At 32.7% G+C, this 27,131-nt stretch overlaps 1 protein-coding gene across 1 annotated transcript in view; it reads left to right on the forward strand.

The window, feature by feature from the left end:
• The window catches only part of LOC149807887 (otoferlin-like), a 480,268-nt gene that overhangs the window by 406,516 nt on the left and 46,621 nt on the right, over nucleotides 1-27,131 (forward strand). Inside the window, exons 39-41 of the mRNA XM_089962251.1 lie at nucleotides 19,614-19,756; nucleotides 21,350-21,438; nucleotides 24,254-24,400. Coding sequence (XP_089818377.1) covers nucleotides 19,614-19,756; nucleotides 21,350-21,438; nucleotides 24,254-24,400 — 379 coding nt within the window. The remainder of the gene's footprint in view (nucleotides 1-19,613; nucleotides 19,757-21,349; nucleotides 21,439-24,253; nucleotides 24,401-27,131) is intronic.

Genomic DNA, 27,131 nt, shown 5'->3' on the forward strand with positions numbered 1-27,131 from the left:
CCATCTAATACCTAGGTAGTGGTACTCAGTTGTTACACTTCTCCATCTAATACCTAGGTAGTGGTACTCAGTTCTTGTTACACTTCTCCATCTAATACCTAGGTAGTGGTACTCAGTTTTTACACTTCTCCATCTAATACCTAGGTAGTAGTACTCAGTTGTTGTTACACTTCTCCATCTAATACCTAGGTAGTGGTACTCAGTTGTTACACTTCTCCATCTAATACCTAGGTAGTGGTACTCAGTTCTTGTTACACTTCTCCATCTAATACCTAGGTAGTGGTACTCAGTTTTTACACTTCTCCATCTAATACCTAGGTAGTAGTACTCAGTTGTTGTTACACTTCTCCATCTAGTACCTAGGTAGTGGTACTCAGTTGTTACACTTCTCCATCTAATACCTAGGTAGTGGTACTCAGTTCTTGTTACACTTCTCCATCTAATACCTAGGTAGTGGTACTCAGTTTTTACACTTCTCCATCTAATACCTAGGTAGTAGTACTCAGTTGTTGTTACACTTCTCCATCTAATACCTAGGTAGTGGTACTCAGTTGTTACACTTCTCCATCTAATACCTAGGTAGTGGTACTCAGTTCTTGTTACACTTCTCCATCTAATACCTAGGTAGTGGTACTCAGTTCTTGTTACACTTCTCCATCTAATACCTAGGTAGTGGTACTCAGTTGTTGTTACACTTCTCCATATAATACCTAGGTAGTGGTACTCAGTTGTTACACTTCTTCATCTAATCCCTAGGTAGTGGTACTCAGTTCCTGTTAAACTTTACTTTATAATACCTAGGTAGTGATACTCATTTCCTGTTACACTTTTCTATCTAATACCTAGGTAGTGGTACTCAGTTCTGTTATACTTTTCCATCTAATACCTAAATAGTTGTGCTCATTTGAAGATGCCATGTCAAACTTACATCAATGCCTGTCCATATTTTTCCACCCACATAGAACTCAAAATAAAATTATGTCAGTGTTATCCACAAAATAAAATCAAGTGCTTCACATAATTTATTGTTCATGTAATTATACTAGTCTATATTTATCTCTTATTCTTCCCCTTGTATGCATTCACAAACTTGTACATGTTTCCCCTTTAAATTAAGTAAACAAGATGGGCTCATTGACTTTCATGGCCAGTTTAAATAAACATATTCACAAGTTAGTGTTGAATGCTTTGAAGGCTACCAAAGGCACAGCAACCACAGAAGTACCATGTTTGCTTAGAAGTAGAGTCCAACTGCAAACTGCATAGACCTAGATCTGCAATTGCATAATGTGCAAGCAGATCTGGGTCTTTGCAACTTGTTAGGAGCAATCAGTTGAACAAGCAACATAGACCCTGAACCATGAGTGTAAACTGTAATCATTATTTAAAAATCTTCCCTTTTTGAGAATAACCATGCTGAAAGATGTTTACTGTTAAAAATTGGTTGGATGCTGGTAGCTGACAGTGATGATAAATATTTGTATCTATAAATATTTATATAACCAAAACCTGTATTCATAAAAATGCACAAATTATTAAAGACAATACCATCAATAATACCCCTTTTGCCAAAACATAATGATCTCTCATGATAGGTCATAATACTACCTATATAACGAGTAAATCTGTACATGGAGATCTCTGAAAACAGGTGACCTTTCATATCAGTTGTCTCCAGACAGGTTTTACTGATTATCAAATGTTTGCATCTTATTATAGGAAGCACTGAATTCACTCAGATTTATTTGTACTTAATGACAAGACATTTTTGCTTTTACTTTCACTTAAATAAAAACAATACTTAAACAAAATGAGTAACAGGTGGGGGAGACAAGCTGTGAAAATTTCACATGGTCATTCAGTGTACTTACTGTATATAGACAGCTTGGCATGAACCACTTTTAAGTCTTGACACCTGCTGCATTGACTGGCATATACAGTATATACCCATAAGTAAGTTTTGGCATATACAGTATATACCCATAAGTAAGTTTCCACATTTAAAAATCCCATATACTTCTTTAGTACTGCAGCACTGAATGTATTTATTGTATTTCTTGACCATCAATATTTGTGTTTTTGTTCTTTTAAAAAGTACTCTTTCCGAGATAAGTATATTTGTGGATTGGGAAAGAGGTCCTATTGTCTTCACAGAAACATCATAATCTGTTGGGTCTCTAGATTTATGCTTTTTAAAAGCCTCAAAATCATCAAAATTGGTACTTTGAAAATAGCGAATTCAGAATATGTGAGAACCTTTTGAAAGGTTTTATAAATAACAATATTTAGGCCCACATATATATTTTTTTTAGTCTTTTCCCACCAAATTATGTAAAGTCGACAAATTACACATTTATCTAAATTACTGACATTTCTCCTTTAAGAATGAAAATCTGATAAAGACTTAAGTCTATTGGATTTGTTAAATAAGGACATCATTTGTGGGTTACATATGACATGACAAATTGTTGTGCATCCCAACATCAGTATACTGATTGGTTGAGCATGAGGAGATACAACGCTACTGATGTGAATCTGGTGAATAGGTGTATATGTGAAAATAAGCTTTGAATAGGTGTATATGTGAAAATAAGCTTTGAATAGGTGTATATGTGGAAAATAAGCTTTGAATAGGTGTATATGTGAAAATAAGCTTTGAATAGGTGTATATGTGGAAAATAAGCTTTGAATAGGTGTATATGTGAAAATAAGCTTTGAATAGGTGTATATGTGAAAATAAGCTTTGAATAGGTGTATATGTGAAAATAAGCTTTGAATAGGTGTATATGTGAAAATAAGCTTTGAATAGGTGTATATGTGGAAAATAAGCTTTTAATAGGTGTATATGTGAAAATAAGCTTTGAATAGGTGTATATGTGAAAATAACCTTTCAAAGAGTAAAAGAAAGATAAACTGTGGAAATGGCATGCAAATGGTGAAAAAACATACATGTGCTAATTATCTCTACAACTCTTCCCTTATCTGGCAGTTATATTTTTTTAGTTTAGCTATATATAGAGGGTATTTGCTTTGTTTTGATTGAATAATGGATATATTTCATTAAATGACTGAAATACTTGAGTTTTTCATCATAAGATAAAATATATCCGTTATTCACTTGGAACAAGCAAATTTTCTTTTTATTTTATGTTCGAATTTATTGGCTTGGAATATGTATAACAGACTGATGTAGCAGATTTCTTACAGCATCTGACGTGATATTGTCAGCTGTTCAGTCTTAATGTTCTGATGTGTTTTGTATATTTTCACATGGAAAATACCAGAAGTAACATAATTAGTAATTCAAAGCAAAAAAGCACATAAACAAAAAACTTGACAAAAAGAAACATAGGCATGTTGTAGGATTTGACCCTAGAACTCACGCATGAGAGGTGGCAATAGCTTACCACTACACAAAGCAAATTTTAAAAAAATCGCAAATCAATTTTCTTGTCATAATGTTAATGATGTCTATTGAGTGCAGTGAGAAAATATTTGTCATTATTCATTTCAGTGAATTATCAAAATTATTCTATTGGAAAATATACAAATACACTTCCTGGCATAAAATGGATTATTTCAAGGCAGTATCATTCCAGATTCACTAGTTGATGTAATGCAGACAAATGGAAATGTTTGTTTGAGTATGAACCTTCCATACTTTGTGAGGCAGAATTCAGAATATTGTAAAGATTGTTCTTTGAAAGTTTACTGCCAATAACACATGACATATAAATGCATTCCCTAATTTCTTGTAAGTATACACCAATATGATTGATATCAAAAGTTTGAAGTATATTCAAATTCATCCTGTCTCACAGGCTAGTAGCTATGGTAGTTTGAATTGTGTTTTTCATTATGAGAAATTAAGACTGCATGTTGGTTCCCATTGACTTTCCCCCTCCCACACCAATCACAAAAGCAATTTGCTAATGATATATGACACATTAAAAGGGAGCAATCATTTTTACTGAGAAAGAAAACATGTGAGGCCAAAGTTCAAAATACAACTATGTTCTGTGAACTGTTCAGGTTCAGCTGTCAATCAAATCACAGCCCTCATGTAACTTGTATAAACAACCAGCTTTGCAGGCCTTGGAAATACACTCTCCTGTCACTCAGGAAAATTGTGCAGCCCCCAAAATCAGACCTTGGCACTAATACAGTATGACATTATAGCATCCTTGTACCCAGCATTGTAATTAAAAGAAAATGGACAACATCAAACTTGTTTCAGGAAATTGTCATTTTAATTTTAACCCTATTTTTGGACTCAGAGTACATGGTTCCAGAAGAAGGTCAAGATTCACATGAAAATCCCTCAAAGACAACCAAATGATTGGCTTTTCTTTCATCAATGAATTTTGTCCAAAACAGCATTTTGTACACATCTCACCTCCACCAACATTTTTTTAAAATTTTGCAATCAGATTGATAAAGTATTAGTGACAAAGTTTGTTCAGAATCACAGCTGCCAACAAAAAAAAGGTTTCATAATAAGTGACATTCACTAGCACCACTGTACAAATGTTGCTGTTTTTTAACTACCAGTATGTGTATAACTCTTGTTATAACATAATATCTTTTTAAGTCCCCTGCGAAATACTACAGTGTTATTTTTTCTAGATATTAAATTAAAGTCTGTTTAATTTATTTCTGGATTAAGTCTAAAGTTTACAGTGATTTATCGCAACATAAGAAAACAAAAATATTTAGAAACTGAAATGAAATGTTTATGCCTTTATGGCAATAAATTCAGTCACTTTTATTTTATTTACTACTACATTCCTTTTCAATTCATGGCTGTCATGTGTGCGTGTGTGTGTGTGTGTGTCTGTCTGTCTGTCTGTCTGTCTGTGTGTCTGTATGTGTATGTGTGTCTGCATGCATGTATGTGTGTGTGCATGCATATGTGTGTATGTGTGTGTGCATGCATGTGTGTGTTTGCATGTGTGTGTGTTAATTAACACATGTATACATCACAATGTACATGATTGTATCATCATATACTTGTTAATACAGAAGTGTCAGCAATTCCAATTTTGGCAGAATCATATCTGTTTTAAACCTCAAATTATAATCAGTTCTGCCAGATTCATATTTTCTAGTCAGTTAAAGTTGTATTTAGTCAAACCACACTGGCATGTCCAGATCATTGAAATGCTTGTACTATCTCATTCTTTTGTCAAAGTGTAATTAAGCCCTTGTATAACAAAGCATTGGAATATTGACCACTCAGAATGGTGCTAGTTTTGTACCTTGTTTCATCTGAAAAAGTTCAAGTAGTATGTCAGAATGAAAGGCCTCCAATGAGCATTTTGCCTAGATGAAAGGCATCCAGTGAGCATTATGCCCAGATAAAAGGCATCCAATGAGCATTATGCCCAGATGAAAGGCATCCAGTGAGTATTATGCTCAGATTAAAGGCATCCAATGAGCATTTTGCTTAGATGAAAGGCATCCAGTGAGCATTATGCCCAGATGAAAGGCATCCAATGAGCATTATGCCCAGATGAAAGGCATCCAATGAGCATTATGCCTAGATGAAAGGCATCCAATGAGCATTATGCCCAGATAACAGGCATCCAATGAGTATTATGCCCAGATATGCCTAGATGAAAGGCATCCAATGAGCATTATGCCCAGATAACAGGCATCCAATGAGTATTATGCCCAGATAACAGGCATCCAATGAGTATTATGCCCAGATAACAGGCATCCAATGAGCATTATGCCCAGATGAAAGTAATGATGTGTGCTTTAGAAATTCAAAATTAGATATGATTCAATGCATCAACACAGGAGAGCATCATACTTTTGCAATGTTTTGCATGAAAGATGACTCTGGAAAGTATGTTTCAGCCCAGAAGTATGTGAATCAGTAAGGTTTCAAGTTTAAAATGAAATTACTGAAGACATTTTATATAAGTGATAGTTTTCATGTGCATATGTGATAGTTATCATGTATGTATGTGATATGTATGTATGTGATATTTATCATGTATGTATGTGATAGTTATCATGTATGTATGTGATAGTTATCATGTACATGCTTGTTTGAAACATGTACTTATGTAAAATCATGGCTGTTACATACTGTCATGTACTTAAGTAATAGCTAACACAAATGTTAAATGTCACATATGTACATGATAATTATCACATACATACATGATATTGTGGCTTGGGTACATGACTATCAAGTATGTACTTGATATCTATAACATATAAGGATGATATTACCTCATATGTACATGATAACACTTGATAATTCTCTAGTATGTAAATAATAATAACTATTATATTTTTTACTTCATCTGGCCCTAATGCCAAAATGAGCCGATGGTATCATCCTGGTATATATAGCCTTCAGATTTATACAAATGGTACCAAGCCTGTTAAACATGGCCATTGTTACCACCAAGAGAAAAACTTTACTTCTTTTTAAAGCATCCTAGCATGAAGGACTTTGAGTTGATACAAATGATGCCATATTGCCTTCAAATATGGCTACCATTACTAAAAATAGAACAAATTTTCAAATAATGTATTAGAAAAAATGCTAAACAGAATTTTACCAAACTTTACAGAGAGTATTATGGAATAAAGGGCTTCAAATTTATGGACATTATGACATAATTTCTGGATATGATGTGATAATTTATGGATATGATGTGTTAATTTATGGATATGATGTGATAATTTATGGATATGATGTCAATCGACTATCAAATATGACTGTCAATACTAAAAATATTAAATGCTTGAAATGACTTCTCAGGAACTACTAATCATAATTTGGCCAAATTTGACATAAAGCCTTCTGGTTTTAAGGGCTTTCATCTATATAAATAATGATGTTTCACTGTCTAATATGTATGCCACAACTAGAAATGGAAAATCCTTTGATTCTTCTCCAAATCACTTAATATAATTTGACTAAACTTTGGCAGTTATCACTTTAGCTTGAAATGGTTTTCATCTGGTACAAATGATGCCAATCTGCCATCCAGTATGGCTTAGTTGCTAAAATTTACCAAAGAAAAGCTTTAATAACTTTGTCTAAATAGCCACTTTAAAATATTTGACCAATGCGAAAGAAAGTATCATAGAATGAACAATTTCGAATTTATGCAAATGATGTTGTTCTACTATCATATATCTGCCATTACTAAAAATAGGAAAAAACATTTACAAAACTTTATCTAATAAGAGTGCAGAACAGAAGTTGACCAACTTTGACACAGTGTCCTGGCACAGTGGCACTTCAATATGAGACAAATATGTGCCATCAAATATTAATGAAGATATAAAAACTGAAGAGAAACTTTGAAACAATTATTTTTATAACTCATGTGATCAACATCATTGGATGAAAATTCAGCAGCATCAGATTGTTTGGCCAGCTGCTTTTTCATGTACAGTAGCTGTTAGGCAGATGTCATCCAGGTGAGCGATCTTAGGCCTACTTAGGTCTTTTGTTTTACTTTGTGGCAGCAATATGCTTCCAGAGTATCATTTATGATCTGTCTACAGGAAAAGTAGATATCCTACCAAAAAAAAAATTATACTTGAAGAAAAAAATCTTACTATTTTTAGACATTTCTATAATGAAAACATGCTATTTTTGGATGAAAAAATATATGTAAAGAAAGTGTTTATATATTAATACATCTATACAGTTTCATCTGAAGCAAAATCAAAAGAAACACAATTTGTAGATATTGTACCATTCCAGCTATAAAAATGAAATTGGTGATCTTGTATATTCATTTTTGTATATGTTTATAAGCCGTGTCCAGCCATGCAAACAGTGTAAACCCTGAACTGCCATCACCTAATGCCCTGGCAGATCTGTCTTTGTTTGTTCTATTGATTACTCCTAACAACTGGATAGACCCAGATCTGCCATCACCTAATGCCCTTGCAGATCTGTCTTTGTTTGTTCTATTGATTGCTTCTAACTGCATAGACCCAGATCTGCCAGCACCTAATGCCCTGGCAGATCTGTCTTGGTTTGTTCTATTGATTACTCCTAACTGCATAGACCCAGATCTGCCAGCACCTAATGCCCTGGCAGAGCTGTCTTGGTTTATTCTATTGATTACTCCTAACTGCATAGACCCAGATCTGCCATCACCTAATGCCCTGGCAGAGCTGTCTTTGTTTGTTCTATTGATTACTCCTAACTGCATTGAGCCAGATCTGCCATCACATAATGCCCTGGCAGAGCTGTCTTTGTTTGTTCTATTGATTACTCCTAACTGCATTGACCCAGATCTTCCATCACCTAATGCCCTGGCAGATCTGTCTTGGTTTGTTCTATTGACTACTCCTAACTGCATAGACCCAGCTCTGCCATCATCTAATGCTCTGACAGATCTGTCTTTGTGTTTGTTCAAATGATTACTCCTAACTGCATAGACCCAGATCTGCCATCATCTAATGCACTTGCAGATCTGTCTTTGTTTGTTGTAATGATTATGCCTAACAAACTGCATAGACCCAGATCTGCCATCACCTAATGCCCGGGTAGATCTGTCTTTGTTTGTTCTAATGATTACTCCTAACAAACTGCTTAGACCCAGCTCTGCCATCACCTAATGCCCATGCAGAACTGTGTTTGTTTGTTCTATTACTCCTAACAAACTGCATAGACCTAGATCTGCCATCACCTAATGCCCATGCTGAGCTGTCTTTGTTTGTTTGTTCTAACTATTACTCCTAACAAACTGCATAGACCCTGATCTGCCATCACCTAATGCCCAGGCAGATCTGTCTTTGTTCTATTGATTACTCCTAACAAACTGCATAGAACCAAATCTGCCAGCACATTATGTGACAGTTCATCTGGGTCTTTGCAGTTTGATGTCTGACTCAACTTTTAAGTAAGTGTGGACATTAATTGGTGATGGAAGGATTATGATAATAATAATAATGTTGGGCTGTATGGATGGATGATGATGATGATGCCAGTTATAACTTAAAAACTTGTTTTTGTATAGATTGAAAATTTGCCATTATCTGCAAATGGAAATAAAATAAGAGGCCAATCAATCTGCCCTTCTTTCTTCATAGTTTATTAATCTAGGCAGATAGATACCTATCGGCAGGTTTAGAGGGGTTATCAAACGAATCAGGCAGATAAATCCCCTTTCTTGCTCAATAATGTAACAGGCAAGGAAATAAACACTGGATTGCCTGCCAATCTACATTAGCAGGGAAACTGGTTGGAATGTTGTGGGTGAAATATAATCTTCCATGCACATAACCATGTTTTCATGGACATCAAAAGAAAATTCTTGAGTAATTTGTGAAGAAAATTTGATTATCTCCATCACTATCTTAGTAAAATAAATTTGTGATAATTAGGGCAGTTAGTAGAGAATCTGAAGCTGTCTTATCTCTACAGACTGGTGAAGGAAAGATTTTCCTCTCCCCTGGAATCTAGTTTGTGCAATCAATTAAATAAGAATTAAGTCATTTTGATTGGACACCTCTCACTTTTCAATTCACAACAACCCTGGGCCTGCACATGGTGTATACCCTGGAGGGATGTAGGGACACCTGAAACCCTCAACCCCTATCCCCTAATGGTCAATTATAACATGGAAAGTAAAGCAACAGGAGATTGCCATATACCCCAACTTACAGGCTCAGTTTGTTGTGAAGCCTTTTTCAGGATTTATCTACATTTATCACCAATATTTGTGTATCCAACTTGTGAAAAATTCATACTTTTATATTGGTAAGGATTCAAATAATGAAAATCACTTCAAATTGTATACATTGATGTGCATCTTCATGCATAAATTCTTAATTTAATATCCAGTTAGTGTCATCATTTATTGTCCATAAAATAATAAAATATTTATCAGACTTGCATGGTTGATGTTCATAGCCTTCTCTTATCAAATACACAAAATGTGTTTTGGTGAGTGATTTTTTTTTCTCCTTGTTGCATTTAGTAATGATTGTTACATTTAGCAATGATTGTTATATTTAGTAATGACTGTTACATTTAGTAATGAAATTTTAGAGTTGTTCACTTTAAAATAGTTATTTTCAAGAAAGAGAAAGGGAGAGAATTTGTATGATGATGAATCAAACGGATGTGATTGCAATAATAATAATAATAATAATAATAATAATAATTGCAACAACAACAAAGTCCTTATTTAAAGAAAGTAACTCAATTAAAGCCTTAATTTACAAATAATAATAGGTCTTAAGACCTTGAGTTACCTTCTTTAAATAGAGACATTATTATTATTATTATTATTATTATTATTATTATTATTATTGCAATCACATTGATTTGGTTTATGATTCATAGGAGTTTGGAATGTCCATTTTCCAGTATTTGTGAGTACATTTTCATGCATTATTTAATAGCTGATCTGGTAACTTAAAGCAAATGGCAAAACACTGCATCAGTCATGCATCATCTGTTTTGCATCCATCAACAATTGCTGTTTAAAACTTTTAAAAAACCACAGGACCACGTTTGATCAAATTTACCATCATGACATGAACAACTTTAGAAATTCATACAAAGGATGCTGGTCTACCATCAAATATGGCTGACTTTACTACAAATCAGGAATCCCTTTAAACAGCTTCATAAAAAGTTCTGAATAGGATTTTATCAGATTTAATAGAAAGCAACCTGGAAGGGGGAGACTTCTCAATTTGATACAAATTGTAAGAAACTGTCTTCGACTTTTGGTTACAGTTACTGAAAATAGAAAAGCCACTTTAAACAATTTTTTTAAAAATGACTTCACCAAAACTATTGGCTAGAAATTGATCAAACTTGACAGAAAAAAATCATGGCATGAAGGCTTTTAAATTTGGTATAACAACGATGCTGATCCACCATCAGATATGGCCACTGTTACTAACAATAGAAGAATATTTAAATGAATTCTCATAAAAAAAACACTGAATAGAACTTGACTAAACATGACAGAAAGCATTATGATATAAAAACCTTTTAAACTTATAAAACTTATGCCAATTCACCATTTAAATATGGCCAATGTTGGTAAAAATGGAAAAATCTTTAAATAACTGTTTTAAAAAAATGCTAAAATTTCATCAAATTTGAGGAAAAGAATCCTAGCATAGGAGGCTTTGAACTGTGTGCAAATGATACAGAGCCATCGTCACTAAATATAGAAAAATAGGGTGCTTGCAGATTTTCTGCTTAAACAATGGAAGTAATCTATGATGAGCACTGTTGAGAATTACAGCTTTTTGCTAATTATGCTAATTATGCTGAGTTCTCCCCGTTGTGGAAAAAATTAAAACAAATTTTACAAAATAAGTTTAGAATACATGATTAAAACATTCAAATTAAGCAAGTAATTTAAATTAGAAAAATATTACAGGTTAGGGAATAAATCGATTGATTTGAAATTTAAAGCTGATGAAAATATTAAAAGAGATATGTTACAAGTAACATTCTAAGTAGTGTTACAAGTCTATGCTCTTAAAATAAGTAACAGAAAAGAGTGAAAGACACAAGCTTTGTAAAATTTAACAAATACTTTATTTGTCTAGAATACAAAGTGAAAAAAAATAAAAAATGAACATATGGTATTGCAAATTAAATCCAAAAATAATTCAAGAATTTCAGACACAAGTCCTAGTAATTTAATGTCTTGAATAAAATTCAGTAGAAGTCTTGAATAAATCCAAAAACTGAGGGCAATGAGATGTCTGTTATAGCTCCTAGAGTGTTGCTGTGCTAACAGTCGTTTTGTTGAATCACAGTTATATAATTCCAGGTTTGAATTCACTATAAATTCCAGTCTTTATCCAAGAATTTTATGAGAGCACTTTTGTATTTTCAGAGAAAATAATCACTAGACTTCAATAATTTGCAGAAATAAAACTCAGCACAACTGGACACAACATGATATACAATTTCAAGGTGCTAGATCTTAAAGCAACTGATAAAATCATCTCAGTTACATTATATATAATCTACTTGACCTCAGGTCACAATTAGCATTTTCTAAACAAACTAAAATTTACCTAATGGAAAATGACCTTCTAAAATGATCCTGATGTTTACAAAACAATAACCTGGATTATGTATAATTCACTTAGGAAATTCCAAAACCTAGACCCAAATAAAGATATTTACTTCTTCTGTAAATAATAAAACTGATTCTAAACCCATACATATAGAGAATAATTTAGTCATGTATTAGTTGTTTAAAATGAATAAAATAAAACAAGTCAATTTGGGTCCAGCAAAAATTAACTCAATTTTGGACAAGGTCAAGTCCAACAAACAATGTTACATTACAATAGCATGTAATGAAATAAAATTTAAAAAAAACTAACATACAAAGCAAATCAAATACACATAAGATTAGATTAAAGAAATGGATAAGAATACCGTGGAAAACAATGACATGTATGTAATTTTAAAAATGAATATACATACTGGTATTGCATTGTGTCCTGAGCAACATACTTAAATCTCATTACACAAAAGAAAATAACCAGAGCCACTGAAAACCTTGAAATGGTATTGCCATATACAATTCCCAAATATTTGTTGTTTTTATATTATTGCAAGTATATGCATTGTTGTGTTACATTTCATAATTAAATGACATTAATCAAAATTAACTTCAAATATATATTTGTATTTTTTGTTTTTAATATAACAATAAATCAATAAAAAAATCTTTCTCTTATAACACTGGTAGATTTAATTATCATTATTAATCCAAATAGCTGGACTCCTAAGTTTTTCTGATGCCAACCCTAGACATTTTCCATACATAAAAAAGAACTAACAAACCAAATTCCAGATTTTCTGAATATTGTAAACAGATAGCATTTAATTTCATTCATGGGTAATGGCATTAGATATCACATTTATTTAGATGCCTACCATTTCTCCCACTATCTTTTAGCACCTATGGAACATAGATTTAAATGCATGATTTAATAATTCATGTGATATTTGCTAATCATGGTGGGTTCAGATTCACATCTAGCTAGCTCAAATATAAATTATTTAAGAAATTATATAGAAAGTACACATCTTACCATCATATATCTTCATGTTTTTGAGCAATACTGAAGATGTCTTTTCTCAAAGGAATGAAAGTAAGTCATGCAGTCATGGTTTACATTTGGTAAATGGAGGGGGAAAACTGTCCAACAGACAATGTGGCAAATAAGTGCTCTAAACTTTTCTTTTCCATCCACAGTTTCACTACATGTATGAATTTGTTTTAAATACTTTAAGTGCTAAAAAACTTTAACCTCACTCCATAATTTTAATACATGGATGAATATGTTTTCAAAAATGTACATGTGTCACTTGCCCAGGTGAGCTGTCACACAAATCTCACTTACCCATGTGAGCTGTCCTACAAATCTCACTTACCCAGGCAAGCTGTCTTAAATGTCACTTACACAGGCAAGCTGTCTTACATATGTCACTTACTCAGGCAAGCTGCCTTACATATATCACTTATGCAGGCAAGCTGTCTTACAACTGTCACTTACATAGGCAAGCTGTCTTACATGTCACTTACCCAGGCAAGCTGTCTTACATATGTCACTTGTGCAGGCAAGCTGACTTAGATATGTCACTTACCCAGGTGAGCTGTCTTATATGTCACTTACCTGGATGAGTTATCTTATGTCACTTAACCCAAATGAGTTATCTTACATATGTTACTTGCCCAGGTTAGCTGTCTTACATATATCAATTAACTGGATGAGCTATCTTATGTCACTTAGCCAGATGAGCTGTTTTCTTACATATGTCACTTACCCAGGTGAGCTGTCTTACATATATCACTTACCTGGGTGAGCTATCTTATGTCACTTACCCTGATGAGCTATCTTGCATATGTCAGTTACCCAGGTGAGCTGTCTTACATGTCACTTACCTGGTTGAGCTGTCTTATGTCACTTACCCAGAGGAGCTTTCTTACATATGTCACTAACCCATGTGAGCTGTCTTTCATATAGCTTTCATATAGCTTACCTTGGTGAACTATCTTCTGTCACTAACCGCAGTAAGTAGTCTTATGTCACTTACCCAGATGAGCTGTCTTGCATATGTCACTTACCCTGGAGAGCTGTCTTATATATATCACTTACATGGGTGAGCTCTCTTGTGTCAGTTACCCAGATGATATATTTTACATATGTCACTTACCCAGCAAGTTGTCTTACATATATCACTTACATGGGTGAGCTATCTTATGTCACTTACCCAGCTGAGATATCTTACATATGTCAGTTACCTAGGTGAGCTGTCTTACATTTCACTTACCTGAGTGAGCTAACTTATGTCACTTACCCAGTTGAGCTGTCTTACATATATCACTTACCTGGGTTATCTATCTTAGACCCACTTTGGCCTCTTGTTAAGTTTTCAAGCGTTGATTATTCAGTTTTGGGATCTGGAAATAAGTTTAGTTAAACTCAATCATATTTAACTTGATTTTAGCATTGGTCTTTACATATAACAGTCTACATGATAGCATACAAATGGCAATTATAATTACCACAGATTAATGGTGGATACAGAAATAACTAAATTCAGTCAATATTTCATTAATATCTCTGATATACCTAAATGTGGACTATGTTGACTGTACTTGATCATGTGTATTTTATTGTCTGCAGAATCATAGTTTTTAACATTATCATAGGTATAAAGTGCTGAAATAAAATTTATTATTATTATTATTATTATTATTATTATTATTATTATCATTACTATTATTATTATTAATATTATTATTATTATTATTATTATTATTATTATTATTATTATTATTATTATTCCCATGCATTGAAAAGTAAAGATGTAATTATTTTATCCTGCCCATTTGTTTGTGTATTTATAAAGTCTTTATAACGTCATGCAATGGCCTTTCACTGAGATAGGGGGCCCCGAGTGGCCGAGTGGTCTAAAGCGCTCTTCGTTACGGATCACTGCCATCTCACCTCTGTCTGCGGCAGTTCGAGTCTAAGATTCAGCCAATGTGGGCATGTGAGAAAGCTTGCCAGTAGCTTCTCGTGGGTCGGTGGTTCTTTCCGGGGTTTTCTGGGTTCTTCCTCCACCATTAATACTGGCCGCCATGTATAGCCTATCGTGCTGAAAAATGGCGTTAAACCCCACAACAACAACAACAATTCACTGAGATAGAGACTTAAAACTTTGTGATGTGGGGGGTGGGGGGTGACTTCAAATGTGTACAACAGTTTGGGAATTTGAATCCATCCTCTGCTTGCAGGGCTGGGGGAGGTTGTAAGGAAGAGGGGTATTGATAACTGGGAAAAATATAATGATAATGTTTCCTTGTTACTTTCTTCTACCTGTTTTTTATTATATCTACCCTCATTATCATGTTAAAAAGACTGGATTAATATGGCCTATTTTGTTGCCAGGTATAACAATTATTTCTTCCAAAATAAAACATGGATTAAATAAATGAATTAATATCACACAATTTAATGGTCTCACTAGCTTCCAGTTATATTTCTAATATCCTGTAAATAATGTTACTTGACTGTGCTTCAGTTTTGTGTACATTTCATGTATGGCTGTCTATTATTACATGACTGTGCTTAAGTTTTGTGTACATTTCGTGTATGGCTGTCTATTATTATATGACTGTGCTTAAGGTTTGTGTACATTTCATGTATGGCTGTCTATTATTACTTGACTGTGCTTCAGTTTTGTGTACATTTCATGTATGGCTGTCTATTATTACATGACTGTGCTTAAGTTTTGTGTACATTTCGTGTATGGCTGTCTATTATTACATGACTGTGCTTAAGGTTTGTGTACATTTCATGTATGGCTGTCTATTATTACATGACTGTGCATAAGGTTTGTGTACATTTCATGTATGGCTGTCTATTATTACATGATTGTGCTTAAGTTTTGTGTACATTTCATGTATGGCTGTCTATTATTACTTGACTGTGCTTCAGTTTTGTGTACACTGCATGTATGGCTGTCTAATGTTAAATGAATGTGCTAAGTTTCGTGTACATTGCATGTATGGCTGTCTATTGTTACATGAATGTGCTAAGTTTTGTCTACATTTCATGAATGGCTGTCTAATGTTACACGAATGTGCTAAGTTTTGTGTACATTTCATGTATGGTAGTCTATTGTTACATGAATGTGCTAAGTTTTGTGTACATATATTGTATGGCTGTCTAATGTTACATGAATGTGCTAAGTTTTGTGTACATATATTGTATGGCTGTCTAATGTTACATGAATGTGCTAAGTTTTGTGTACATATATTGTATGGCTGTCTAATGTTACATGAATGTGCTAAGTTTTGTGTACATTGCATGTATGGCTGTCTAATGTTAAATGAATGTGTTAAGTTTTGTGTACATTTGATGTTATGCCTGTTTAATGTTAGATGAATTGTTACATGAATGTGCTAAGTTTTGTGTACATTTCATGTATGGCTGTCTAATGTTTCAAATGCTGTATTAGATTTTAAAACACACCTTGTTTTCAGAGAAAGAACATTTAAGGGAATTTTTTTAATTTAGGGAATGTTTCAAAATGTTGTTAATATGGCCGATTCTCAGAATAATTTTGCTACATTTTAAGGTCTCTGTGAAGAATACAAACGTGTGTTCACTCCCCAACCAAAAAATTTGCATGACAGAAGATTAAAATATTATGTTGAGTCTATGCTCTTAAAATAAGTAACAGAAAAGAGTGAAGACAACAAGCTTTGTAAAATTGAACAAACAATTTATTTCCCTAGACTATTAAGTAAAAAAAAATTGAAAAAAGAACTTGTGGTATTGCAAATGAAATCCAAATTGTAATCCAAGAATTATAAAACACAAGTCCTATAAATGAAAAGTTCTAAGTGGCTCACTGTTAGCATTGAATTGATGTGTCAACAGTCTCTTGTTGAATCACAGAAAATATTATTCCAGTTTTTGAATTCTGTATTAATTCCGGTAAATGTCTTTGTCCAAGAATTATCAGAGCACTTTAGTATTTCCAATGAAAACAATCACTTGAATTCAGTAATTTGAAGAAAACTAAAATTTCAGCCCCAAACTGGTCACAACATAAAACAACTTGATGTCTCAAGTGTTAAGGCATGACTGATAGAATTCTTATCATAACATCAGTTATAAGACTAACTAAAATGCAAAACATATTCCCGGATGGGGGTCAAGAGTTCCTCAAGTCATGTAGTCCAAGTATGACCTTGACTCAACCCAATGATTCTTACTCTGAGACAGATTATTAAAATTTTAAAAAAAGTTGTTTACCAAAACTGTCACTGATTTTAAGGTCATCAACTAGATACAATGTTTCTATTATTAGATATTTACATCAATGAAATAAATTTCAACAAATCAAGTCAAAGGACAGTAAACAATTACTTACATTACATTACATTACATTACAATAACATGTAATGGAATTACATATATTTTAAAACTAACAGACAAACAATTAATTTCAATATACATAACAGGTAATTTTGGTTTTTTATCAATATTCTTTTGTTAAGAAAACCCCTACCATAAACCATTTTATGCTGATTAGGAATACAGATTGATCATTTTTATATTAAATTATGTTCAAGGTAACTAGAGTTGCCATTCTTTTATATTGAAAGTTAAGAGACAATAGAGTGCTTTGTAGAAATGTGCTTAATACAGTGTTGCCAGCAGTTTGTCATACTCTCTAATTCTCTCTGTATTCTGTATTCTGTACACTGTCAATGTTTACAGATCAGAATTACTATTCTGTCCATTAATTTTTCATACAAAAAGCAATGCATTCTTCATTTTATTTTCCAGAATATTTATTCTTCCAAATCAGTTGAATATTTATATAATTCATATTTTTTAAACCTATAATTATTTGTAAAGACAAAATAATTAAATTAGCAAAGTCTAACATTAAGGAGAATCAGAATGAATGGACATTTTTGAAAACGAAAATCAACAAAACATTAAAAAAATCTCTCAAGTACTTGTAAAGTTATGCTCAGTTGAAGATTTGCCAGGGGAATAAAAAGTTATTGTGAATTTATTGCCTTTTTCTGATTTTGATTATCTAACAGAAGCTGAAAACTGTATTTCATATAGGATTTTAACAGCTCATCAGCACATTTATGGCTATTTAGCACTACATAAATGTTAGAAAATTAGTAGCCAAATAAATCTGTATCATAAAACAAGAAACTTTAAATAATTTGAATATTATTTTAATGTAAGAAAAAACACTTTATTTTTTTATTTTAAAATAAAGTAGCTTCAGATGAATATTAATATATTGAAGATAAAAAACATTTTAAGTGAAAAGAAATATAATTGACCTATGTTACTGATGAGTGAAAAGTTTAAATTTAGTTTTTATGAATTGAAAATGAGCCCCCCCAAAAAAAAAAAAGATGAAGCATGGAAAGATGAAGGAAGGAAATCTTATTTTGGATATGTTTATTGCAAGCACAACAGTTGAAAAGGCTTGGATAAAATGTGAGAATCATTTGTCAGTATAATTTTGAACTTAAAAGATTTGAATTTTATTAAAATTATTTAAATTCTAAATTTGTTTGTGATTATCTTATCTAAACAATGATGCAAATGTGAATTCACATCTTTTAATTTGAATAATGAGATAAAAATTACTACTTTTTAAAACAAAAGATGTCAATTTTTCACAAGTTTTTTTCTCATCTATGACATCATCAGTACCAATTAAATGTCTATGATTTTAACAAAAATGAATTAAGTTTTTATGCCTTTAAAATTATCTAAAAGAAACGAGATAGATTGTGATGGAATTTCTCTGTCGTTCATGCCTAGCTTTCCTCATCATTTTCACAGTACTTATTTTTAGATTTTAGTGTCGCTTTAATAAAAGTATATGAAAAATGAAAGACCCAAATATACGCTGAATGGACACTCCAGAAGTCTGGGTGAGTAAACTGGTGTGAATGTCAGCAATTTGTCAATCAACATTGTTATGCAGATCCTACTAATCTTTCTTCTAGTTTTCATTATGTAAAGAAATTCATATATTCACTTATAAGTCAAGTCCATCTACAAACTGCATAGACCCAGATCTGCCATTGCATCATGCACTGGCAGATTTGGGTCTATGCAGTTTGTTAGGAATAATCAGTAGAACAAGCAGTATATACCCTGATAATGAAGGCGCATTATCATATGGCAGATCAGGATCTATGTTGCTTGCAGTTTGACTCGACTTATAAGCAAGTATATATGGTAACTAAATCTGTATGGAGTGCCAGTCCATCACAGGGTATGCCTCTTGCCTCAGCTGGGAAAACTTAAGCAAAGATAGTACCCATTTCCATCTGGGACAGTAAGAGCAAATCACATGCATGTATAGAGCAAAACTGATTCTCCTATGCAGCTGGGACAACTGGAGTAAATTGGGTACCCATTTGCAGCTGACCTTGTGAAATCACAGCCTGGAGCCAACATTGTTTTACCCATAAGGCCAGCACTGCCTATAATATTTTTAATGTATGGCAACTTAATTCAGTGTTCTTCACAAGAATATGAAAGTAACATGCCTGTCTTTCCAGGTTCGAGAAGAGCAACAGAGGAACATCTTGCCTTGGCAGTGCTGAACCACTGGGAGGAGATACCTAAAGTGGGCTGCAAACTGGTCCCAGAACATGTGGAAACCAGACCCCTATACAACCCAGAGAAACCTGGAATAGAACAGGTGACAGCTACAGAGTGTAAAGTCTTAGCACAATAAAAACTTTGAACAATGTAGCCATTTTCACAACTTAAATTTTCTGTAAATTTATAATTCACAAAAATGTACTTTTAAAAAAAGTCTCCTGAATTTCATTTCCTAATATATTTGTGAAACTTGTATGCTTACCAAAAGTATGTGGTACCTTACAGTATCAAATTTAACTCTATTAGAAATTATCTGAAACATGGTTTATAACCATAACTATGGCTTACGTTATCAAATTTAACTCTATTAGAAATTATCTGAAACATGGTTTATAACCATAACTGGCTTACGGTATCAAATTTAACTCTATTAGAAATTATCTGAAACATGGTTTATAACCATAAATATGGCTTACAGTATCAAATTTAACTCTATTAGAAATTATCTGAAACATGGTTTATACCCATAACTATGGCTTACAGTATCAAATTTAACTCTATTAGAAATTATCTGAAACATGGTTTATATCCAAAACTGTGGCTTTCAGTATCAAATTTAACTCTATTAGAAATTATCTGAAACATGGTTTATATCCAAAACTGTGGCTTTCAGTATCAAATTTAACTCTATTAGAAATTATCTGAAACATGGTTTATACCCATAACTATGGCTTTCAATATCAAATTTAACTCTATTAGAAATTATCTGAAACATGGTTTATACCCATAACTATGGCTTACAGTATCAAATTAAACTCTATTAGAAATTATCCGAAACATGGTTTATAACCATAACTATGGCTTACAGTATCAAATTTAACTCTATTAGAAATTATCTGAAACATGGTTTATATCCTAAACTGTGGCTTTCAGTATCAAATTTAACTCTATTAGAAATTATCTGAAACATGGTTTATACCCATAAATATGGCTTTCAATATCAAATTTAACTCTATTAGAAATTATCTGAAACATGGTTTATATCCAAAACTGTGGCTTTCAGTATCAAATTTAACTCTATTAGAAATTATCTGAAACATGGTTTATACCCATAACTATGGCTTACAGTATCAAATTAAACTGCATTAGAAATTTATCTTACATGGTTTATACCCATAACTATGGCTTACAGTATCAAATTAAACTCTATTAGAAATTATCTGAAACATGGTTTATACCCATAACTATGGCTTTCAATATCAAATTCAACTCTATTAGAAATTATCTGAAACATGGTTTATACCCATAACTATGGCTTACAGTATCAAATTAAACTGCATTAGAAATTATCTGAAACATGTTTTATTCCCATAACTTTAATTTTCAATACCAAATTTAACTGCATTAGAAATTTATCTTACATGGTCAATACCCAAAACTGTGGTTTGGAATATCAAATTTAACTGCATTAGAAAGTATCTGAAACATGGTTTATAACCATAACTATGGTTTACATTATCATTTTAACTGTATTATAAATTATCTGAAACATGAAGTATACCTATAATCATAACTATGGTTTACATTATCATTTTAACTGTATTATAAATTATCTGAAATATGGTTTATACCTATAACCATTGGAAGAAATTTACAGAAGAATACCATTAGTTTAATTTGTCTTGTCTAGGGAAAACTAGAGATGTGGGTAGACATGTTTCCAATGGACATGCCTGCACCAGGACCTGCTGTGGATATCAGTCCTCGTAAACCCAAGAGGTGAGTGTCAACCAGGTCTCAGACCACTATTTAATTTCCATACAAATTTATTTAAGAAAGGGGGCCCTTCTAACACCCGGAAAAGTGACACTATTTCAATGGTCAAACATCCAAATTTGCAGCTGTAAAGATCTGTGGGACACAATTGCTAGTGTGATGTCATGAACCCATAATAGTTATTGTGATGTAGGAGTCTGAAAGATTAACATTTTTGACCATTTTTGACTTGTTCAAAAGTATATTAGTATGGGAATATCAGTTTTGTATTTGAGGATAACAGCTTTGGATTTGAGGATAACAGTTTTGGATTTGAGGATAACAGTTTTGGATTTGAGGGTAATGGTTTTGTATTTGAGGATAACAGATTTGAATTTGAGGATTTAGGGATAACAGTTTTTTTATTTGAGCATCTGAGGATGTGAATAGTGGCCTTACTCTACTGTCAGTTTTATCATCAGTACATCATCTAAGACATGACTGTTTATCCCTAATTTTATACAGGTAGACCTGAGTACCTCAAGTCCAATACTTTCAGTTTATTGTGTAATATGATTAATGCATGCAGGGTCTAAAAATTTCAGTTAATTGGTATAGAGATATTAGAGTGTAAATGTACATATCACCAGTGGTGTAGTGCTAAATAAAGAAGTAATGGAACAAGCAAAAAATGTAAGGAAATGCCATTGCCACACATTCAACAGCACTATAACCCTGCATATCACAAAATTTTCACTCACCCACCCCTCCAAGAGTCAATTTTTCTTTGCCAGCTTCCATGACATCAGACCAAGTGATGTCATTTGGGCAAATCACATTGCACAAGATCACATCAAATTGCCATAGTTCTGTCATGGGTAGAGGAAAAACATCAAACGAATTTTAAGCTAAAAGTGCTTTTTAAATAAAATTAGTTCTTTATTAGGTTAAAAGTGCTTTTTAAATAAAATTAGTTCTTTATTAGGCTAAAAGTGCTTTTTAAATAAAATTAATTCTTTATTAAGCTAAAAGGGATTTTTAAATAAAATTAATTCTTTATTTCATGATCAAACATGACACACTAATAACCAGCAGGTGTCAGAATTCCACATAGAACTGTCTGACAAGTAGTATTTAAAACCTGAATAAACATCAAAGATCTGTCAGTCTTTAAACTACTCAACCACTGCTTTCAATAAATATGTAAATTATTATGGCACCTTTTCTAGTTAAACACTCTCACACTCTCTCTCTCTCTCTCTCAGATGTTGACATTTCATGTAGCTACCGTTTTGGTTTTGTTAGTTTCAAACTCATGGTCCAAGGCTCACTTTAGTATGCTCACAGAAGATATTAAGATCACACACACACATATACATGCACACACACATTGTCTGGTAAATTAGCTATTAAACCTTTTCTTTTGTTCCACTCCCCTTTGCATGGGAGACATATTGGTTTTGTTTGTTCCATTCATCCATTCATGGTCTGGACATCTTTAACACTTCCTTGTAAACACAATAGCTCCAAAAATAAAAACTAGAACCAGTCAGACAAATGCTATACAGATGCATTAGGCTGAGTCCCAAGACCTGATTATATTCTCTACTGTGGCCTTGTGGGTATTTTTTGCACTTTTGATATGGGAGATGAGCTTCTAAATATGTTTTTGATACAACTGCTAGAGGTAGACATATAACATTTTGTTTGCTTTTTTGTATTATTATTTGTATAACTTTTTTGTGGCACAATATAGCCTTTTAGTGATGGTGTACTGTAAAATTAGTCACTCAATCAATCAGACTGGGTTGATCACTAGATGTGTCTGGATAGAGAAACAAAAATGGGTAAGTGCAAAAAAAAAGTATCTGAAACTAAAACAAGTAAATTTCCGTTCTATTTTTCTTGTTAATGCTTACATTAATCAATTTTTTTTTAAATAACAAATTTTTAAAATATTATGTTATCAATTTTTAAGATCTACAGGTGAAGGACCAGAAGAGGGTAGCCAGTTGTCCGTCATCCATCCAGCTGTTATCACAAGTTTGTTATGTCTACTGCTCTGAGAATTGCCATAATACTTTTCTTATATATGCATCCTTTGGTTTAATTGGTTCCAAATGAAAATAGTGCTGATTTGACATCCAACATGGCCACCATGGCAGTAATTTCAGAATATTGTTATCATTATTCCTCCTAAATGGAAAGTCATAACATGAAGGCATTTTCACAAGAAGACTTCTTATGTTAGCTGGTTGGTCTTAAATGAAAATGATACCAGCCTGATATCCAACATGGCCACTATGGCAGCCATCTTGAACACTGTATTATCACTGCTCCTTCTAAGAGATTTCACCAGAAGACTTCTTATGGTGTCTAGTTGGTCCTAAATGAAAATGATGTTAATTTGACTTCCAATATAGCAACCATGGTGGAGCTTTCGAAAATCTTCTTATTGCTACTCCTCTTGAATGGATGATTATATTGACACAGACTTTTCACTGAAACATTTCTTACTTTATCTCTAGTTATCTCTAGTTAGTCCTAAACAGAACTGGTTCTGATCTTACATCTGACATGGCTACAGTTGTGGCCATCTTAAAAATGTTGTTACTGCTCAAGAAAATCAAAGATTTTCAACAGTCGGTAATTAAAAATGTCAACAGTTGGTATTTAAAAATTTCAACAGTCGGTAATTAAACAAAAGCACTTTTATCTTGGATAATTTAGAAATTCTTTTCCAAAAGTAACAACTCAGTCTGTTTGAGAGGCTCTTGCTTTTCTAATACTTAATTTATTTCTAAATAAAAACATTTTGATAACACTATTTTTCTTTCAGTTATGAGCTCAGGTGTATTATTTGGAATACAGATGATGTTGTACTTGAAGATGATGCTTTCTTCACGGGAGAAAAGATGAGTGACATTTATGTCAAGGGCTGGATTAAGGGACAAGAGGACACCCAGTGTACAGATATACATTACAGGTAAAATATTTTAAATGCTTCTGGAAACTTAAGATTTTGAAATTAAAAATTGGTGTTGAAAATATGAACTTTTTCCTACAGTCACACAGGTGTGTTAGAACCAAGTTTCAATTCACCAGTGTGTGGGATTGGAATCACCCACCCTCCTCATGGCAAAGTTTATGTTGTGATTTATATATACATATATATATACACACACACACACACACACACATATATATATATATATATATATATATATATATATATATATATATATATATATATATATATATATATATATATATATATATATAAAATACTATCATTCAGGTTAGAGAATTTTTAATTCGTACTCTACGGAGGTTTGAATTCAGGCTGAGGGTAAAAGGCACCCATCGCCTTGCCTGCACACATGAACCCTTATTCTCTCACGACTAAGCACACATCGCCAAAAAAATTATGTTACTCAATCAGTGTTATATGCACTTGTGTGTAGCAGACACACTCACATGATGACCTAGTAATTAATTCTCATGTATCTACACAGTCATTCCGGATTCCAATGAAAGAAATCAAGGTATATATAGAATTAATTATAGAAAATTATAAATATACACCAGACAGAACAGAAATTGCTCTCCCTGGATTCCTATAGAAGAATACTTGATAATAGTAGGCAAAATTAATATTTTAATACAAATAATACTATCATACAGGTTAGAGAATTTTTAATTTGTACTCTACGGAGATTGGAACCCAGATCTGCAGGTAAATGGCACCCATCACCTTGCCTACTTTTATCAAGCATTGTTTCTGATTGTTCATTTCTGTCTAACTTATCCAGTGGAATAGAATATGTTCTGTTTTGTCTACCTGATATATCTTACCACAACAAGGTCTATTTACACTCTTTTGCTATATGTGCTGAATCAAATGTGATTTTTCCCATACTTTGTAAATTAGACTTTAAAGTATGTGTACCAAATTCATTATAATAAATATCCAGGGCACTTCAAAATTTCATTTTGTGGTAAATTCTTGCAGTTAATTGTGTTATGTGTCTAACCCATCACACCACCCCATAAGCTTTTGTAACAACTATCTAATGAAAACCGGTCTTATTCTACTGTGAATTTAAGTCAGTTCTCGACTTTGTCCTATTCAGTTATTATTACCAGTGCATAATGCTTGATACTGACCTTGAATGTTTTCAGTAAAGCACAAAAAGAAGTCAGAAAAAAGAAGTCAGAATGAATGCAAACAGACTGTAGAATGAACAAAATTAAATTAAGAACACATTGTGATAAAACAGAGCTCAGATGCAAAATGCAGAAAAATGAATGAGTGATCAGTGAACAAAATAAAAGTGAATTTAAAAAATGGATTTGAAAATTGACTATTTTAATATCAGTAATACCATACCTATTGTTATTACATAGCTAGTCCTCTTCCATTAGGAAAAAACACCAGACTGAATGAGGAAAAGTTTGTCCTCCCATTAGGTGAGCCAGAATCTTCCAGAATGTTTAATCATCCCTGTGTGAGAAACCTATACATCCCAGGAATGTGTGAAACACCATCTTCATATTTTTTTTGGGGATTGCCTTGTTGTAATCCAACCTAACTGGATTACTACTGAAATCACAGATGCCATGAAAACACAAGACCAGTTCAAGGCTATAGGAAATATACACAATATAAAGTTTGGAGAAATTAAGATAACAGGTACAGTGATTGATTAAAATAGCAAAAAAAATACTTAATGTCAATCAGTGCTTGAAAACAGAAAGAGCAAATGAATTTCTGTTTGGAAGGTTTTCAGTGGACACATTGGGGGAAAACACAAATCTCAGAACAGTAAAATTCACTCACCTCTGGTAAATGACACCATTGTCACTGATGACACTGTCAGTGCAAATGTTTTCAATGATTATTTTTACGAACATTATACCACAAAATGAAAGGAACCATTGATTGAAAACAACTTGTATGCACTGAAAACGGAGATATGTTTATCCCACCAGTATCAAAACACTTTGTTAAAAAATGTCTCATTAAGCTTGATAGCTTTAGGACTTCATTAGATTGGTCCATGACTCATAAAATCATCTGCCTTAACTATTTCAGATAACATAACATTCATAATCAATTTTTGTTTGTAACGTAATCTGTCCCCAAAATATGGAAAACTGCAAATGTAATGCCTGTTCATAAATCTGGTCCTAAGGATGATGATAATAACTACTGACCAATCGCAATACTTTCAAACTTGTCAAAATTGATTGAAAACATGTCGATAACTCATTCATGTCATATGTAACCAAACACTTACTGTAACACCTTAACCAGTCAATCATTAGACAGAAACATTCATGTAAGACTGCCTTGATCTCCCTGACTGATAAATGGCTTCAAGCACTTGATCAAGGTAGAATAATAGGATCTGTATTTGTGGATTTCAGGAAAGCATTTGACATAGTGGATCACGAAATTCTGTTTGAGAAAACCTAAAATTTACCAATGTGATGAAAGCACAGTTAGATGGTTTACTTCATACTTAAATGAGAGAACACAACATGTTTATGTAAATGATATTCTATCTGAACCTTTAACAATTAGATATGGAGTCCCACAAGGTTCAATTCTAGGTCCAATACTATTTATATTATTTATTATTAGCCTTCAACTTTTTTACTGGGGGGTTCAATGTCATCGACAAATCTCTATGCTGATGACACAACATTGTCAG

This window comes from Sinohyriopsis cumingii, chromosome 1 (assembly GCF_028554795.1).
Source record: "Sinohyriopsis cumingii isolate HCF-2022 chromosome 1, ASM2855479v2, whole genome shotgun sequence".
In the NCBI taxonomy this organism is placed as follows: Eukaryota; Metazoa; Mollusca; class Bivalvia; order Unionida; family Unionidae; genus Sinohyriopsis; species Sinohyriopsis cumingii.